A 19483-nucleotide genomic window follows, 5' to 3' on the forward strand; every position below is an offset into this window, starting at 1 on the left:
CATCCTAAACATTTATTTCCTCCTCCTCATAATTTATGACTTTCAAGCAACGGCATTGAAAGACATATATAGCATTCGATTTGTAAAAATCATTTCTAGCGATTCTAGATGTTTTCTTTCTGATCTCTACATGGTTTGGATCATATATTGAAAAAACTAGGAGGGAGGGGGGATAAATGTAAGACAAATGGAAACAGTCGTATAAAAACATAAAATAAAAATTCGACAAAAAGGTATCTAGAGTCAATAGATATTCTCTTTACAAATCGAAAGATGTATCTTTCGATGTTGTAGCAAGTTAATGGAAGATGGAAATTATAAAGATTTATAAAGAAACCCTCTTTTTGCCGTTTTCTATGTATTTCACGTCTTCTTTCCTTTTTTATAACATTCACAATAGCAGAATTTCCTTCTTTAGTTTTTTTACATATTTCTCTGAAGTTTCACAAAGATCCGTCAAAAAATAAAAAACAAAGTTTTTTAGACCCAGATGCTCCCCTGAAAAAAAAACGTATCCAAACAATGATAAGCGACATATGTGTCATATGTGTCCGAAGTTTCACAAAGATCCGTCAAAAAATAAAGTTTTTTTCGACCAGTACATAACATAAGAGAAATATATGAGCGTATGGACCCGAGATCTACTGGCTGCTGCTACGACGCGAGATTCTTGAACTTGTGGATTCAGAATTAAAGAAAATAAATTAATAATCGAAATTATGATGAAGTGTTCGCAATTTAGTCTGAGAGTGTGTGTGGCAGTATTTCTTGGACTCATATGTAAGTATTTTAATAAGTTATGAAATAAATATTAACTTATAAAAAAAATTTAAATACACTTAAATTTCCCTGGTATTCGTGCGTAAATTTATTATTAGTTACCTTTAATGTCGCTATTTAATTTATATACACTAACAATGAAACATTTTAGCGTCTGTGAAAGCTTGCAATAAAACTTGTACATTATTTCATTTTATTAATGAGCTGTTCAAATGTTTATCTAAATTTACCTGCTGCTTATAAAAAATAATTTTACTCATCTGATTATTTATTATTTTACTTCATCGGGTAAATGACAGTACGTAAATAACTATATATATTACACTTTATAAGATCTTGAAATCTCTCCATATTCTATTAAATTTAATCTAAATGTTTATTCGAAATCCGTAGACTTCGCTGGGCCGGCCAGACCACACAAGCGTTATGCATGACAACAAATTAATGAACTGAGAAAAAAAAAATCAGTCAAGTATCTCTCTAACTTTACACAGCTCATTAAAAATATTATTTAATTTAAAAATTGCAGTTTTCAGGTTATTTTAATTTCATCATTTATTTTATTATTTCATTTGGGAATTTTATTGCTCGGGTTTGAAGCGATGCAAAAAGTCTCCCAGTGCCTCTTTTAATTTCAGTTTTGTGCCACAAATCGGAGGGAAATCCTGACGCCAAGCGACTCTACGATGACTTACTTAGTAACTACAACCGCCTCATCCGGCCAGTGGCGAATAACACGGATATTCTAACCGTTCGACTTGGACTAAAGCTCTCCCAGCTCATAGGCGTGGTGAGTACAACGGATATTCTAACCGTTCGACTCGGACTAAAGCTCTCCCAGCTCATAGGCGTGGTGAGTTTCAACGGATATTCTAACCGTTTTAATCTTAAGGTCTCTCAGCTCATAGGAGTGGTAAGTTTCAGACTAACTCGGGCAAGGCCGAAAATCAAGAAGAATGAATATCAGAAAGTCGACGTTGAAGTCGTGCATTCTTAACTTGTGATTCACGATTGTGTGACGTCATTATCTATTATCTCAACAGTATAATGTGTACAGTACGGCATTACAAAGAGTAAAAATATAAAACTTTTTTTGTGAAATATATATATAAAATTTTCGAATCAGTAAATATGCAGCGGTTTTTACCGCATTCATACATTTTCTAAAGGAAATATCAAATTTTATCTCAATACGCCAGATATTTAAATAATTATTATAATAATTTAATTAGTTTTCTTTTCATACGCCGTTATTTAAAAAATTATTAGTAGTCTTGGTGTTGTTTTTTAACGTCCTTTACTGTCATTTTCAGAATCTCAAGAACCAGATAATGACATCTAACGTGTGGGTGGTACAGGTGAGAGTTCTACTGAATTAAAATTTGCTGACTTCCTATAAGATTTTTTCCTATAATTCGTAGCATACGGAATAATAATAGGTCATATTTTATTCTCCAGGGTGCACTCAATAAGCTACATCCCTAGTATCTATTCATGCTTAGGATTCAATTTTTGTTCAACTTAAGGCATTAGAATGAGATAATTTTCTACGTACATCAAAATAAAATGTTCATTATCTCCAAGTCTTCGAGTCCTTACCGCCACTTAAACTTGTAATTCGTGACAATATTTATACATGCGCTTGAGCAAAGGAAAACGTGTAATTTTTGTGCAGAAATGGCATGACTATAAACTACGATGGGATCCCGAGGAATACGGAGGAGTGGAAATGTTATACGTACCGTCTGAGCACATCTGGCTGCCCGACATAGTGCTATACAACAAGTAATTATAGCATTTGTCTGCTTAAATCACAATTTAAAATTAAAAACAAACAAAACGCACATAAAATTCACCATTTCTTCAATTGACTTCTTTGCTTTTAAATTCTTGGTGTACAACAAGTGCGTTCGTTATGAGCATTGCGTTAAATTTGCAGCCGTGACATCTCATATCGCGTTACATTTCATTCTGATTAATTTTAGATTTTTAGAAGCTTCAAAAATTAAGAACTTAAATTTACACACAGAAAAAATTTTGTTTTGTTGAGTTTCATTAAATTTATACATGCAAATAATGTGATTTTATGTACATATATATGTTCATTCTTTTTTATCGGCTTACTGGAATTTACATGGTTCTACTCGTGTTGATTTTTAATTCAAATTCAATTTCCCTACATTATACTTAATTAAATTTGGCTTCGACTAGCGCCGACTGTAACTATGAAGTTACAGTCGGTACAGTACAGTACAGTACATCAAAATAATTACCACGATTATTATTACAATCACAAATATTATTATCGTCACAATTATTTTTAAATTTTCATCACAATTTCTATAAGTGCCGACGGTAACTGTGTAGCTACTCAGATTACATTTATTATCACAATTCCGCAAAAATTTTCACGATGAATATCAAAATTATTATCAAAATCTTTACCATAAATATTATTACAATTGTTGTTACAATTAATTTTCATCACAATTTCCACAAGCGCCGACGGTAACTACGAAGTAATTATCACTATTTTGCAATGACTATCACGATAATTTTCACAGTTATCATCACAATTATTATTACAATAATGATCACAATTTCCTCCAGCGCCGACGGTAACTACGAAGTTTACCCATATGGCAATAATTATCACTATTTCACTATGACTATCACGATAATAATCACAATTATTATTACAATAATGATCACAATGACCATCACGATACGATAATCATCACAATTATTATTACAATAATGATCACAATTTCCACTAGCGCCGACGGTAACTACGAAGTCACCCTGATGACTAAAGCCACCCTCAAGTATACGGGCGAAGTGAACTGGAAGCCTCCCGCCATATACAAGTCCTCATGTAAGATCGACGTCGAGTATTTTCCTTTCGACGAACAATCCTGCATCATGAAGTTCGGCTCCTGGACTTACGATGGGTACATGGTGAGCAAGCGTTCAATTTGTTATTATTTTTAGGCATTTAATGATTTCTACATTTGAATTTTTATTACTATCATGAAAACCAATATCGAACGTGTTAGATTCAGCAACCTACTGGACAGTAATTGAATTGTGAAATATTGGGCTAATCAAAGTGTTAACTAGAATAAGCATTTGAAAACATAGGAGTAGGTGTACCGAATCAATTTTTCAATGAATACAAGTTTCAATCTCTCGATGAAATATCATCATTATCCAGATATATACATCAGTATCATTTAAATATTATTTAGTAACTTTTGAAAGTTTTGAAACTAATAAATTTAATATAAACGTAAACATAATAATGATTAATTTTACCATCAGGTGGATTTGAAACACATGGACCAAAAGAGCGGCAGCAACACTGTGCGCGTCGGCATTGACCTAAAAGAGTTCTACATGTCAGTTGAGTGGGACATCTTAGAGGTGCCAGCCGAGCGAAACCAAGAGTACTTCCCGGGCGTCGAGGAACCTTATCCGGGTGAGCCTGCCGTTAAGTATTCATAAATACTCCCGTTAGACATTCATAAATACAGCCGTAAAGAGCCTTATCCTGGTGAGCCTATCGTTGAACATTCATAAATACATCCGTAAAGAGCCTTATCCTGGTGAGCCTATCGTTAAACATTCATAAATACAGCCGTAAAGAGCCTTATCCTGGTGAGCCTATCGTTAAACATTCATAAATACAGCCGTAAAGAGCCTTATCCTGGTGAGCCTATCGTTAAACATTCATAAATACAGCCGTAAAGAACCTTATCCTGGTGAGCCTATCGTTAAACATTCATAAATACAGCCGTAAAGAGCCTTATCCGGGTGAGCCTACCGTTAGACATTCACTAATATAACCGTAAAGATCCTTATCCGGGTGAGCCTAGCGTTAGGTATTCATAAATACAGCCGTAAAGAGCCTTATCCGGGTGAGCCTACCGTTAGGTATTCATAAATACAGCCGTAAAGAGCCTTATCCGGGTGAGCCTACCGTTAGGTATTCATAAATACAGCCGTAAAGATGCTTATCCGGGTGAGCCTACAGTTAGGCATTCATAAATACAGCCGTAAAGAGCCTTATCCTGGTGAGCCTACCGTTAGGTATTCATAAATACAGCAGTAAAGAGCCTTATCCTGGTGAGCCTACCATTAAGTATTCATAAATACAGCCGTAAAGAGCCTTATCCTGGTGAACCTACCAATAGGTATTCATAAATACAGCCGGAAAGAGCCTTATCCGGGTGAACCTACCGTTAGGTATTCATAAATACAGCCGTAAAGATCCTTATCCGGGTGAGGCTTGTGTTAAAAATTTACTAATACAGCCGTAAAGATCCTTATCCTGGTGAACCTAGCACCAAACATCTGCAAATACAGCGGTAAAGGAGCCTTACCTTGGCGAGGCTTGTGTTAAAAATTTACAAATGCAACCGCAAAAGATCCTTATCCTGGTAAGGCTTGCGTCAAACATTCAGAAAATACAGCCGTAATATAGTTTTATCCTGTTATGCTTGCGTTAAACATACACAAATACTGGAATCGAAGAGCTATTCCTTTGTGAGGCTTGCTTGTCAAATTCCAGCAACTAGCAGCCTCACACTAGCAAAGTTCCTGTCAATAAATACAAAATTTATATAATGTTTTGGAAACGTCTTTTTATAGTCAAACTGGCATTGTGGAGAGAGTAGATTCCTTTAATATACTGAATTTAAAAGTCGGGTTAACTGAGGTTAAAATTATTCAATCTCATGACTCCTTATATTTAGAAGCATCAAAACCTAGCTTGCACTCCAAGCAACGTAACTTTAACTAGGTCAACCAGAGACAATAACTTGTAAAAGATGAATATTACGAACTCCTTTATCGTTGTGCGATATTCTTCGCTAATATAACGCAATTCTTTTCGTGCAGACATAACGTTTTACCTGACAATGAGACGAAAAACGCTTTTCTACACGGTTAACCTGATCATCCCATGCGTGGGCATCTCCTTCCTGACGGTGCTGGTGTTCTACTTGCCATCAGACTCCGGCGAGAAGGTCCTTTACAAATGAGTTTATTTAGTATTTCATCCCGATAATTGTGATTCAATCTCCAGCATTCTTATTCCCAAAACTGTTACGAATATTTACAAGATTAGATAGCAACGCAGAGATGACCAAATATTACATATTTCATGCTCTCACTTTTATTCTGCTTTCGCTGACTCTTTTTCGTGTTCGTGTGGCTCTCTGCATCTCTATCCTGCTCTCACTGACTGTGTTTTGTGTCCAGGTGGCTCTCTGCATCTCTATCCTGCTCTCACTGACTGTGCCTTGTGTCCAGGTGGCTCTCTGCATCTCTATCCTGCTCTCACTGACTGTGTTCTTCCTGCTACTCGCCGAGATCATCCCTCCCACGTCTCTGGCGGTGCCGCTACTCGGCAAGTACCTCCTCTTCACCATGATCCTCGTCACGCTCTCAATCTGCGTCACCGTCGGGGTTCTCAACATCCACTTCAGGTTAATGCCCACTGCATATGTTATCACGGAGCTTTCAAAATAATGATTCATCGAAACACAAATATAATTTGTAGGTTTTTGTGTTCAATTTATTTCGAATGAATTTTTTATCAAGCGCACTCTCTAAGATTTTTATGGAATGGATGATTACTAGTTTAATCAGGGAACTTGAAATGATCCTGAGTTTTCAAAGGGGAAATCCCCGGAACTCATCCTTCGCACGCAGAAAAATTGTTAACATGCGGTATTGGTATTATATTTAACGGTAATGATTTTTTCGCGTTGTTTGAATGCACTTAAGTATTTATTTATCTATGGGGATGTTTTCGTGTATTATTAACTTGCATTTCCCGTCAGCGCTAAGTAAGCAATTAAAGTAGAGAACGTGATAATTGGCTCTTGGAATTATTTGATTGGCTCTTGGAATTATTTGATTGGCTCTTGGAATTATTTGATTGGCTCATAGAATTATTTGATTGGCTCATATAATTATTCGATTGGCTCATGGAATTATTGACTGGCTCTTGGAATTAGTTGGCTGCCTCCTAGAATAATTTGATCGCCTCTTGTAATTATCTACCCATGTTGCCACAGGTCTCCCTCCACACACAAGATGTCGCCGTGGGTGAAGCGCATCTTCATCCACATCATGCCGAGTCTGCTGCTCATGAAGCGTCCGCACAACGACGCTGACGAGGGCAACCTCAGCGCCACATTATAACCCCTTAATGTAAAGTTAACGCTCTAATTGCCTGATTCAGTCTTAAAAAATAAATAAAGTCAAATTGAACCTACCCAAACCTTGAGACTAACTGAATTTCACAACTTTTGTTGGTCTATAGATATACGAGAATTAACTTGAATAGGTTTTAAAATTGGCAACTTGCTCGACCCATAGTGACGACCTCCGTGACAGCATCGGTGACTTCAGCGCGGGCGACCACGAAATCGGCATGAAGTTCGGAGACGACTTCCTTGATAGTAAATGCGGTAAGACAAGTCTGAAATTTATGAAATTACTTCTATTTCATTGAAGATTTATAAATTTCATCGTAGTTTTTCTAGGTGCGTGGTTAAAGTAGTTACTAGTAGTAACAGTGGTTAAAGTTCAGAGTACCATGATTGGAGCAGAGAGGCGCGGGTTCGATCCCAGGTCTGTGCGCCAGTTTCTGGTCAGAATCGGCAAGGAGGCCGGGCGGTTAAGCAAAGCAGAATATTATTGTAGCAGTGAGCTGCGTGTTCGAGACCGCAAAATGCTGTGAATGCTCTGTGATGTTAAGAATCGGCGACAGGCCTACGGCCTAATAAGTGCCGAAACCGCTACTTTTTTAAATTGTAACTACGATCTACTATTCCATTGAGTGAATTATGTTTTTCCTGGCCCGATTACTGAGAGGAGCATTTCCGATTGAATTCAAACTTAAGTGTTTTCTAACTAATTTTTAAATAATGACAACAATTTTCCCAGTAATGTAATTTTCTTCATTATTCAACAGAGATGGGTGGATGTCACTTCCACGGCCAAAAGAACTACTCCCCAGAAGTCCAAAAAGCCATCGAGGGAGTGCAGTTCATTGCACAGCACATCAAAGATGCCGACCGCGATGACGAAGTAAGAATTAATTCATTACTAAATCTATTCATAATTAATGCATTAGTATCAGTTGAGTTATAAATCAATCCTTCTGCATTGTTTATTTGATGCCTTAATATAAAATTTGACTCCTTCATTCTTCTATTTGATTTTTAGCTTACTTTTTGGTGATTATGATTTCGCGGTTACTTCTATAATCCGCATAACATTTACTCACAAAACTACTACATGTGTAGCAAAATTATTTATTACATCGGGTTTTCAATGTTTCTCGAATGGTAAACAGACATTTCAGTTTACAGTTATAAGAAAAGTTTATAAGAAAAGTGTCTCTATTCACAATAAAATGACGCAAGCACAATTTTAGTAAAAATATCATTATAAAATTATGACCGGCCAAATATTCGACATAAATATAGTACTAATGCGAGAGTTGGGACATTTTGCTTTCATTGTCTTCACTCAACAATACTTATTGACATCCGAACGTGGTCCCAGAAATGATCATGCCACATGAGGCCACTGTATGGAATCATGTTGCCAAATTATCTTACCTACGTCGATAATATACCATTGTTAAAAAAGTTTTTAAGATTTTTTCCCTACTGCCATGGTCATATTGATTAAAAATTTGTATCAGGGCACACCACTCTATTACCATCGAAGGTTTATCTTCGAGAAACTATTGGAAAACTAAAATGTAAAAAACAATTTTGCTGTCCATGGAAAAATTAAGCGTTTGGAGGAAATTGCATGTAAACACTGGTAAGAGAGACATTCTGTTTAGCTTTTGAAAATTTGTAGTGATCTCTTTAAAAAAATAGATCTCTGAGGGGTCTATAAGAAGCTATTATATCACATAATATTTTTTTATTATTTCAGGAGTGTGAAGAGTGGAAATTCGTTGCGATGGTCATAGACCGACTATTCCTCTATGTGTTCCTCCTTCTCAATATGTTCGGCCTCATTATATTTCTCATGAGCCCTTCTCTCTACGACACTCGAGTTCCTATCGATGAACAGTTATCACAAATCATTCTCCAGCAGCACCACATCCATACATAATATCCTTCTCATATACCTTCGTCATTTACCTATCAAACCTTACAGAACCTTTCTTTCCTCATCTATTTATTTTGAAACCATTCACATTAGTCTGCTTTCTTTTCGGAAATTGATATTGGGGTTTTCAATAATGATTGCTGATTCAATAGTCATCAGCTCAATCCGATTAGTCATGAAATGAATAGGCTTGAATTCTTCGTTGGCTTCAATGTTTTATTCTATTCAGGACATTAAAATATCTAAGGAAAAATATAATAAAAGATTGCATTCATTCATCTTTAAATTTACAATGATTAAAAGTTAAACGATATCAGCTAGGCCTAGTAGCTAGTCGTCGACGCACTGCAATCTTTCCACACAAATTCTATTTTCTCTTACAACACATACATGTTTCTTCAGCCCCTGGCATTGCTCAAAACTAGGTCGTTCATAGCTATTTAATGCTCAAAGAATGTTGAACGAAGTAATTGACAATCAAAAGTTGGGACTCACGTAATTACTATGATAATCAAATTCAATGTCTTCTAATCCATTTGTTCTTCTTGAGCCAGTAACTATATGCCTACACTTGAGCCACTATTCCACTCGATAGTGTTTAGTTCAATAAATCCTCTCACAACCTTTAGAACCACACTCGTTAAACAATGAACTCGAGTCTTTCAAAAACAATTTATCAATACAAAGACAGCATCTCGGAAGCTCTTAACGCAAAGCAACGCCTTTCATCTGGAAGTGTCAGCAGTTCGTAATGTGCAATCTTTAATTTTCATACCGGTCGTGAGTATTGCATTTATCCTCTATAGATACGCACAACCTATAATAAATAACATGAGAATTGTCCGTCTTTAAGAAACCTCTTGTGGAACCGAGCTGTACTGTTACCTATCACGCTATTCACAAAATATAACTTTTCTCGGTGTTGTAAAATGTTGCTCGAGAGCTTGCAGTACTCTAACCTGTTCCAATGGGTGCATGCACCTCCTAAAAACAGGAACATATTTGGAATACTTAATTTTTGACTTATCGTGTCATGTTTTGGTGGGTCCTTGTGCACCATGTTTATCAAATTTTGTGAGGTATTTTGACTGGCTCGCTCTGACCAAATTTCGCCGAAGCCAATAAAAATTATAAATTCAAGGCAGTGATAGATGAAGATTTCTATATATGAACAAATTACAGCTATATTATTCGCATGGACTTTTCCGCGAAGTTTGGTCCGGTTAACCTTAATCGCCTCGAACTGTACGATTTCAGATGCGCTTATTTCAGGTTATTTAGGTTATTTTATTTCAGGACTTCGTTCAATAAAATATTTTTCAAACGTTTACCGTGTTACGAACGATTGGCATGCTTTGTCTTGGCTTCTAAGTGAATAGTTTTACTTCAAAATATCTCTTTAAACGCATAATTAACGTTCGAAATTTTTAAACTATAAAATGACTTTTTAATTTTTTATTTTCACTTGAATACTACAATAGCCATTTACAGTGGCTAAGAACTTATTTACTCAGCATCGCCGCTTCGTATCTACTCAGCATCTATAAGCAACTCCATCAAAGTATAGAGCCTTTTTGAAAAAATTAATCCAGTAAAAATATTTATAATCAGAGACTTATAACGGACATCATTTAAGGAATATCTAACCACACGAGTCTGCCAAATTCCTCGTTTACATTTTAAAAACTTAATCCACACTAGTCTGAAAAATTCCTCGTTTACATTTTAANTACGGGTGCACTTTGAAAAGAATCATCTCCTAATTTTTCGCCTTGACAATGTTTCTAATTCAAACTTCGGTGTTATCAAACGTTAAAATTTGTTTAAAAACCTACTCATTTCCTGCTCCTTCTTTTTTATTTTCGATTCTAAGGAACTTGCTGCTCTAACTGAATAGCATTTTATGGATCGAGATATGCATTCCGGTGCCAGGTTTGAATATTTTTGCGCATATCATTTTTTCTGCATTTTTAAGCATGTGATTTTAATCAGTTTAATGAAAATGACAGCCGCAAAGTTGGGATTTAATTTAACATTGCAATGATACTATAAACACTTTTCTTACTACGATGCAAATTAATTTTACCTTTTTCTATGACTTTCCTCGCTATTCAGTTATTTGAACTATAACAAATTTCATCGGTCGACCAGTTTATTTTCTAGTTGATGAACGTAAGGTTCTTTTCACCTTTATCGAGTAACAGCTCACTTCCAGCCATAATTGTTTATAATAAACTTAAAAAGTTTATGAATAAAATTTCAAGCGCCTAATATTGTGAACTTCCGCTAGTAAAAATGTTTTACGATGAAACGAAAATATTTTAATTACATAAAGCAAATTTTTGTTAGTGTCCATGCTTCCATTACAAAAATTAGTTCGTCTTATCTTTTCCGAGCAGCAACTCTGACGATACCGACAGCAAAAATACATTGGCAACTTCAATGTGGTCATGTACATTATTGAAAAAATTCATGATAAAGTAACCAGCATCACTTATAAATAAACTCTTGTATCGGTAAACTAATCAAAAAATATGAAATTGAGTTTTTCAAATTAAACAGCACCTTCACCTAAAGACCATCATTCTAAGCGTCAAATTTAGTACAAATGCGTAAATTACATATCAAATGAATCGTTATACTGAACAATTCCAGGGTTTTGTTCAGTTTAATAAATAATATCGGGAATGACTCTATAGCAAGCTGCTTTATTCAAACTATTGTCATTAATTTCCTCCTTCACAGATCCTTTCTTAGGAAATAAAGTAAATTTAATTTCAATCATACGAGTCGAGAAGTAGGAACTTAATAAATGTGTTCAATTAACTTTCTAAGAAGTGGAAATTAAAATTTAATTTTTTTTCGGACAATGTCGGCTAACATGATCATATCAAAATGCTTTAATTTGGACTAAGATACTGTATTTGAAGTCTAAGATGAGGCTTCTTTATTGCTTAATTATTAATAATAAGTAATTATTATAAGTAATTATTACTTAATTAATACTTAATCCAACAATGTCAAGTAAATTCTAAGATCCCGGAAGTATCAAGGGTAAAAACTTGAAATAATTTCGCAATAAATTTCTTCATGTTTGGACTTAAGTCAGCAAATGAGACTATTCATTTCTAAGTTCTTTCGATAAAAATTGTAGAATTGTACTCATTCAGAATTACATGCAAATCCCCACTTCATATATAGTCCATTAATTTAACTGTACCTCGTTTCCTTGATTCTATTTAACCTCTTGTTGTGGTATTTTGTACTCAATTATGTGTGAATTTTATTTACTGTGTCCGATTCATCTCGTTTTTTAATGTTTTTAACTCATATTACACATTACTCATAATATAATGAAACATTATATGTATTGGTATATTATAAGCATACAGGGTTAAAATAAGTGAATCGTATCGATTTCTATCGGTACTGAATATAAAAGTAGATACATGATAATTCATTGACTTGAATACTAATTTTAATTTGTCATAAACAAAAATAGACAACGTTGCTTATTCATTTTATTTTATACTCATTGCACTGTATGTTTCACTTTCAAGTTGAGGTTCAGTACAAGCATTACAACTCAAAATTTTTAAAATTGAGCATTAGGAACAAGACCATTCGGTTGTTAACTTTGTTAACTGCATAGCTTTGTCTAGTGACCATATACTCTAGACAGTTCTTGAACGCATCCATACTCGGAGCTTCAACGATGTCATCAGGAAGGTTGTTCGTCATGCCATGGTCATTATATGACGTCAATATTTATTAGGTTAATACCAAAAATATTTTATTGCGTTACCACTAACCTCTTAAGTATAACACACGTTTCTATGTAGGTGACGCAAGATTGGAAGTAGACAATACCTGTCAGCTTCAGGTTTACAAGTACATTAATTTAATTCACTATTTATTATGTTACAATACGGTAAACAATAAACATATTCACTGTGCTACAACTAACCTCTTATGTGTAACATGGTAGGTGGTGCAGGACTGGTCATTCACAAGTTCACATTTACATTTATTAAATCCTTTATTAAATAAATTATATCACTATAAACGTGTTAATTAAGTTTCCACTAACTCTTGCGTGTAACACGGTAGGTGGTGCAGGACTGGAAGTAGACAGCACAGGTCATTTTCAAGTTCACATGTTCATTTATTAAATAAGTTATATCACCGTAAACGTGTTACCTACGTGTCCACTAACTCTTGCGTGCAATACGGTAGGTGGTGCAGGACTAGAAGTAGACACAGGTCATTTACAAGTTCACATGTACGTTTATTAAATCCTTTATTAAATAAGTTATATCACTATAAACGTATTAATCAAGTTTCCACTAACTGTTGCGTGTAACACGGTAGGTGGTGCAGGACTGGAAGTACGTGGCGATGGTGCTGGACCGCTTGTTCCTGTGGGTGTTCTTCGTAGCGTGTGTGGCGGGCACGTGTGGCATCATCCTACAGGCTCCCTCGCTCTACGACACGCGCGCCCCTATCGACCAGAGCTTGTCGGAAATCGGTCTCATCAATCACGCTCCTTAATAATATTAATTCCTTCTTTCGTATCTTTTGAAGGAATATATTATATCACTGTATCTTTTTTCAAGCACTAACTTCAATCGATTAGAGCTTGTCTGAAATCGGTCTCGTCAATCACGCTCCTTAATAATATTTATTTGTTCTCTTGTATCTTATGAATCACTGTATATTTTTTTTCAGGCACTAACTCCCATCGATTAGAGCTTGCCTGAAATCGGTCTCATAAATCACATTTCTTAATGATATTTATTTGTTCTTTTGTACGAGTATCTTTTCTGTGAATATATTATTTCATTGCATCTTTTTTCAGGCAAAAAACATCAAGTTTAGCGGTCAACTCTCGAAGCTGCTTTGTTAGTCAATAAGGTTTTCCAAAGCATCGTACCTCCTATCATTGCCTAATATTTCTTTTGTTGCATATCTGCCATATTTTTCTAGCGTATCTAGTACTCATCCTTCTAATTTTTCAAATTGATGCCATTCATCAATTCATTTTTATATCTCGTTACAAACAACACTCAGTGCGGCCTAAAAAATGAGTTCACTGCTTTTCTATTAATTTTAATAATATACTGTTCTTTAAAAATGCCATGTAGTTCTTTAACGTGCAACATTTTTCGTGACCGTTCCTTAAATTGCATTTAGCATGTGTCAATGTTAGCATCCTAGATTATATGAATATTATTAAAATATACTAGCTTATCTTTATGAAGAAATTCAAGTATAAGCATATGAGTTCATTTTCGCCCTATTTGCACGTAAAGTTTCTTGATATTTGCTGTAAATAATCGTTTGATTTAAGTGATACTTCCTTTACTTCTTCTAACGCACGCAAGTCTTCCTTCACCCTTCGCTTTATAAGCGAATATAAAACATATTTTTAATCCAAATATAGGCACATCTCGAGGAACGTATAAATATAGATACTCGTATTCCTATTAAAAGCGAATTTTAAATCATATTTCTAATGCTATAGGAACATCTCGAGGAACGTATAAATGTAGAACTCGTATTACTAAGAAAAGCGAATTTTAAATCATATTTCTAATGCTATTGCACATCTCGAGGAACGTATAAATATAGATACTCATATTCCTATGAAAAGCGAATTTTAAATCATATTTCTAAAGCTATTGGCACAACTCGAGGAACGTATAAATGTAGAACTCGTATTACTAAGAAAAGTGAATTTGAAATCATATTTCTAATAGCACTGACACATCTCGACGAGCATATAAAAACAGACACTCGTACTCCTATCTTCCAGAACAAGAGTTTCATGCTCACTGGATGAAGTATTTAGAGATTTATTTTAATGGTAAGAAATTGGTTTACGTTTTTGTTTGAAATACCTTAACAACTGACCGCCAAATAAGGTCCGTTTTACTTATGACTGTATTTTGAATCACGATAGAATCCGGAAAATCTACCGGCAGGAATAGTATTGTATAGTGTATTTAGTTGAAGAATCAATATCGTATCTGACTTGTTTCCAATGAAACTTGCATTTAAGAACAACTTCTGCCAAACCATACAAATATTATATAGCAGTATCTGAGTTGAGGATAAGCAATCTGGCCTGTTGCTGATTCTGGCAAGGTTCGAAGCCTGTTCCTAGGTTAAAAACTGCTATTTAGATATGTTATGAAGATTAATATAATATAAATGTGGCCTCTAGAGTTTGTGTGCGTGCCACATTCTAGTAGTCCTAATGAAATCTTGTATAAACCATAAATATACTTGTATACTCCCAAAAGGTCACTCCGAAAACTTAGTTATGGACGCTTTATACTCTCAAAACTTTATTCCCAAGGCTTCCTCTTTAAAACCAAAATAATCCTTGTTGCACGCGTCTGAACACTCACGAATTGCATCTAAGTAGTAAGTAATTTTTTTACTGGTTTTATTAACTTAAGTTTGAATATAATGTTTCTTCGAGTCCTTACCAACAGGATTTCTCAAATATTTTTCCTCTGTCAATTTTCAAGCATAAATCTAAATTTGCTGCAATTTCTTTTCGTATCGTAAGCTTCCAGTTCCAAATTATAAACAAACTTGGGCATAGTACAGTTGTACACTTCTCACCGTAAAACGCAGCTGCTCAGTAATAGCCCTGTGAACGAAACTGTCAGATCCTCTCGCCGCTATCTTTTCAAGTTCATATGTACATTTCTTGAATCCATTACTGTACATTTGTATGTTCCATTGAATCCATTACGACGCCTTCACTGTATAATAAAGTGTGTACAGAGCACAGGCTATGGAGCACAGGCTATAGATGCCGCTGCTGTCATATCGCTTATGAACGCAACGAATGAAACTGGCCCGAGAACACGTTCAAGTTTATTAGCTTAACTGTTATTCCCTCACCCATCCATTTGAGTACATTTTTATCTATCCGCAAGCACTTCGCTGTAGATAGCAACCGCTAATGTGTGAAATAAACACTAAATAGAAATTTTATTTGGAAAGGAAAAATAAAACAATACTCACTTTGAAATACTGAAATTATCGTCGCTGGACTGCAGAGAAATAGTTACTCGTGTGCTAAATGCTTGCGTTAAATAGTTTGTATTGCCTGTTATTTGCATTATTTGACGGTGTTACGCTGCCGTTTGTACGCGTGTATATTACTTAGTATTAATAACTGTTCACTTTTAAATGAACCTTTATTATTGTACGTTTCAGTGCGTGGTCTAATTAAGTGATGTTAATGTTAGTTTGTTGGCAGAAATCGTGGCTCAACTCTAAATCTTTCTCTCGATTTCTCGCAACTTGTGCAGGGATTCTTTCGCATCAGATTAAATATATTGCTGTTAATTAAATCTTTATAGACTTAGTTAATTCTGTGGAGTAGTTTGGCTAACCGTTAAAGTGACCATTTATAGAAATAAATTCAATGATCATTTTAATCTTCATTTGGTCGATTTTTCTGTGACAATAGAATTTTCGATTCCTGCAAATTCGAAATTATTTTCAACGTTTCGCAATTTTAGAAGTTTAAAGTAATAGCTGTAAATAAGAGTTAGTCACCTATGAGATTTAAATGAACATATTTAGTGGTAGCTTTTCTATCTACATGCAAGCCACCAATCCTTCGGAGTTGAAGGGATCGCTGGTTAAAATCAGAGTGTAAGCAATACAAACAGCAATCGGGTAATTGTTGTTACGGTAATATTTCAACATTAAGAAAAATAAACTTTTATTTACTAGAATTTGAACAGATTCATCTGCTAGACTTAAGATTTTAACCGTTTCTTCAAGGGCTTAACCCTCTACCGCCGTATGTTACTCTCTGGGAACATAACTTTCAACTTAAACTACACATAAACTATTGAGTGCAACAACCTAAAGACGTTTGGGCGCAACAGAGAACATTTTAACCCTCTACCGCCGTATGTCACTCTCTGGGAACATAACTTTCAACTTAAACTATATTTAAACTATTGAGTGTAACAACCTGAGGACGTTTGTACGTAACAGAGAACATTTTAGAGTTGTCGTACGTGTCGGCAACCATCAGTGCAAGTCATTTTGCGCTCACTAGAACGTATTCTTTTTGGCAAGTAGGCTAGTGACAATATTGCTCCGGTTACTCATGTCAGGTGATAGAGGGTTGAAGAACAAATTCAATTTCTATGCTCAATATTTGCCACGAAATGCTGCATAGATTACAAATTGCAATTGGCATTGTTTCATACAGTAAAAATATCCTTCAGTTTTGGTCTTAGAATCGTAAATGACTCCTATATTCTCTTATTAGTGTTAATGTCGCATTTCTTTATATATTGTTATTTACCTTTATGTAGATGCGAAGTTTTCTCTAAATGCACGATACGCTTATCGCCCGGACACGTTACTGTATGCAGTCGGTTTTCACAGTACAGCTTAAAAGATTACTACTCGTTCATATGAGAAATTGAAATTCCGAAGCATCTTGACTGCTTGCTAGAAAATACTTCACCAATTAGAAATTCTTTCGAGAATAAGTGTTTTTTCGTCAACGATTGGTATTAATAATAATAATAGCGGTTTCAGCGTTTATTAGGCCGTAGGCCTGTCGCCGATTCTTAACTTCGCAGAACTCTTAACATTTTTTGAAAAATTTTGTTTAAATGTAAGATCGAATTATGAAAATTGACTTACAAGCGACAAAACAAGTCAACCACTACCGAGGGATTGAGTGGTTGAGCTCGAAAAGGGGGAGTTGAGCTTGAAAAGGGGATTGATCCCCTTTTCTAAAAAAAATCATCGTAAGTTAAGACGTACTCACTTAATCTTTACTTTGAAGTTTACAATCCCTCTGTGACAACGACTTGGAGCAATGCAAGACGTGAGCCTATACGTGGATGTGAAGCACCGATGGTTGCGAGAAAACCTAACCTAAGTTAGCAATCTGGCGCACTTTAATCCTAGTGAGCGTTCGAAGCCGAAAGCGCACGAAAACCTTCGCTCATCTAAACGCTATAAACGCTTTTTACATGGGTGCTAACGCCGGCTTAAGAATAGTATGGAATTACGCTTCCATTTTCCAGTAAATTATGTCGAAAATATTTAATACAGATTCTGAACTTTTTAAATCAAAGTTTCAGTCAATTAGAAGCTAAAATCATTGCTCATTGCGATTGTTGTTCCAGTGTGAGGTTAAGTACCGAAGTTTCGGACTTTCTAGTTTCTCTCGTTCTGCGGACCTTTTCGACTGTTGGCAATTCAGCTTATGGTTCAAATCCAAATAAAGTATAACAGAACCTTAATGCATTTTCATTTTTCCAGCGATGATGTCTTTTAAAAAATTAGAGGTCACATTGCTCCGCTATGATCTTCATACATCGTGACTCGCAGTTCTGAAAATTTCCCTATTCCTTGTAATGTCTTCAGAGAATTCCATTATCGGTGATAGCTTCACTATAATCAATTGTCAGAAACAATCAACCGCCTAGTAACGCTGCTCCCTATGAACTTATCCGTAACTTCAAGCATCCACACGTCCAAGAAAATAATCGATCAATAAAAGAGTATCTTCATAATCTACGAAGACATTTAGTGGTCTGCATAGACACATAGTATTATATTACCGGTTCGCAAATAGACGCACTAGGATTATTTGTTGAACACGGTGTTCTTAGACGCTCAATAACAAAAATAATAACAGCAGGGTAATCATCAAACTGGGTAATAACGTACAGTTATAATTCAACTGAAAGAAATTTGATAGTATAATACTTAGGAAGTCATAATATGCACAGCAGTTTATCCCTTCCATATGTCAAGAAAATCATACATCTCGCACAAAGAACCCATGACAAAAGTTTGAAAATCGTACAATGTCAGAGGGAGTGATCAAAAGTTATCGATTAAATGATTCCAGTCATTTTTGGCACACAAACGAGGAAGCATTGAGATTTGAGAGAAGCATTTTTTTCTAGTCCTGAGGTATTGGAAGTTGGGTTATCATAGTTAAATTTTGTTTAAAGATTCCCATGTTTTTTTTAAACTAATACATTATACGGACTCGAGACATGAACACAACACTAAACTATAATAGATCAAAATTATTTTCCATAAGATTACGTGCAGAACAATTATTTTCACCAGAATACATAGAATAATTCAAATTAGAGGCAGCGAAACGCATATCAGAAATTATCAGGAGTGGAAACATGGATATTTTTTCACCTTTTTCAAAATTGAGAAAACATAAATGATGAATTCCATCACCAATACATTTAATCCAAATTAACTGACGACTGAGATTATCTTGTTCAAAGATTCAATAAACCATTTCAATGTATAAATAATCGAAACAACAAACACATTAAAGCTTATTCATTGTCTGAGGTAGATTTGAAATCAAGAAGTAAGATCCACTGTGTGACGTGATATAATATTATAGATAAAAATAATTTGAAATAAATGTCAGTTAATTACACAAAACTTGAAACACTTGACTAGGTGAGTGAACTGGGCAAAAAATGCGCGTGAAGTAATATAGACTTGAATAAAGTAAATA

The 19483-nt window shown here is 35.0% G+C and overlaps 1 protein-coding gene across 1 annotated transcript; it reads left to right on the forward strand.

Moving 5' to 3' along the window:
* Positions 1 to 604: 604 nt before the first annotated feature.
* Positions 605 to 16864, forward strand: LOC108676006 (acetylcholine receptor subunit beta-like 2). The gene is made up of 12 exons (XM_018164052.2): positions 605 to 780; positions 1419 to 1570; positions 2094 to 2138; positions 2456 to 2565; positions 3558 to 3738; positions 4102 to 4258; positions 5680 to 5807; positions 6094 to 6269; positions 6864 to 6978; positions 7136 to 7259; positions 7766 to 7881; positions 13297 to 16864. Exons 1-12 carry the CDS (start codon positions 720 to 722, stop codon positions 13474 to 13476), a joined length of 1545 nt encoding a protein of 514 aa, XP_018019541.1. The 5' UTR covers positions 605 to 719; the 3' UTR covers positions 13477 to 16864.
* The last annotated feature ends 2619 nt before the right edge of the window (positions 16865 to 19483 follow it).

This window comes from Hyalella azteca, unplaced genomic scaffold (assembly GCF_000764305.2).
Source record: "Hyalella azteca isolate HAZT.00-mixed unplaced genomic scaffold, Hazt_2.0.2 contig8153, whole genome shotgun sequence".
Lineage (NCBI taxonomy): Eukaryota > Metazoa > Arthropoda > Malacostraca > Amphipoda > Hyalellidae > Hyalella > Hyalella azteca.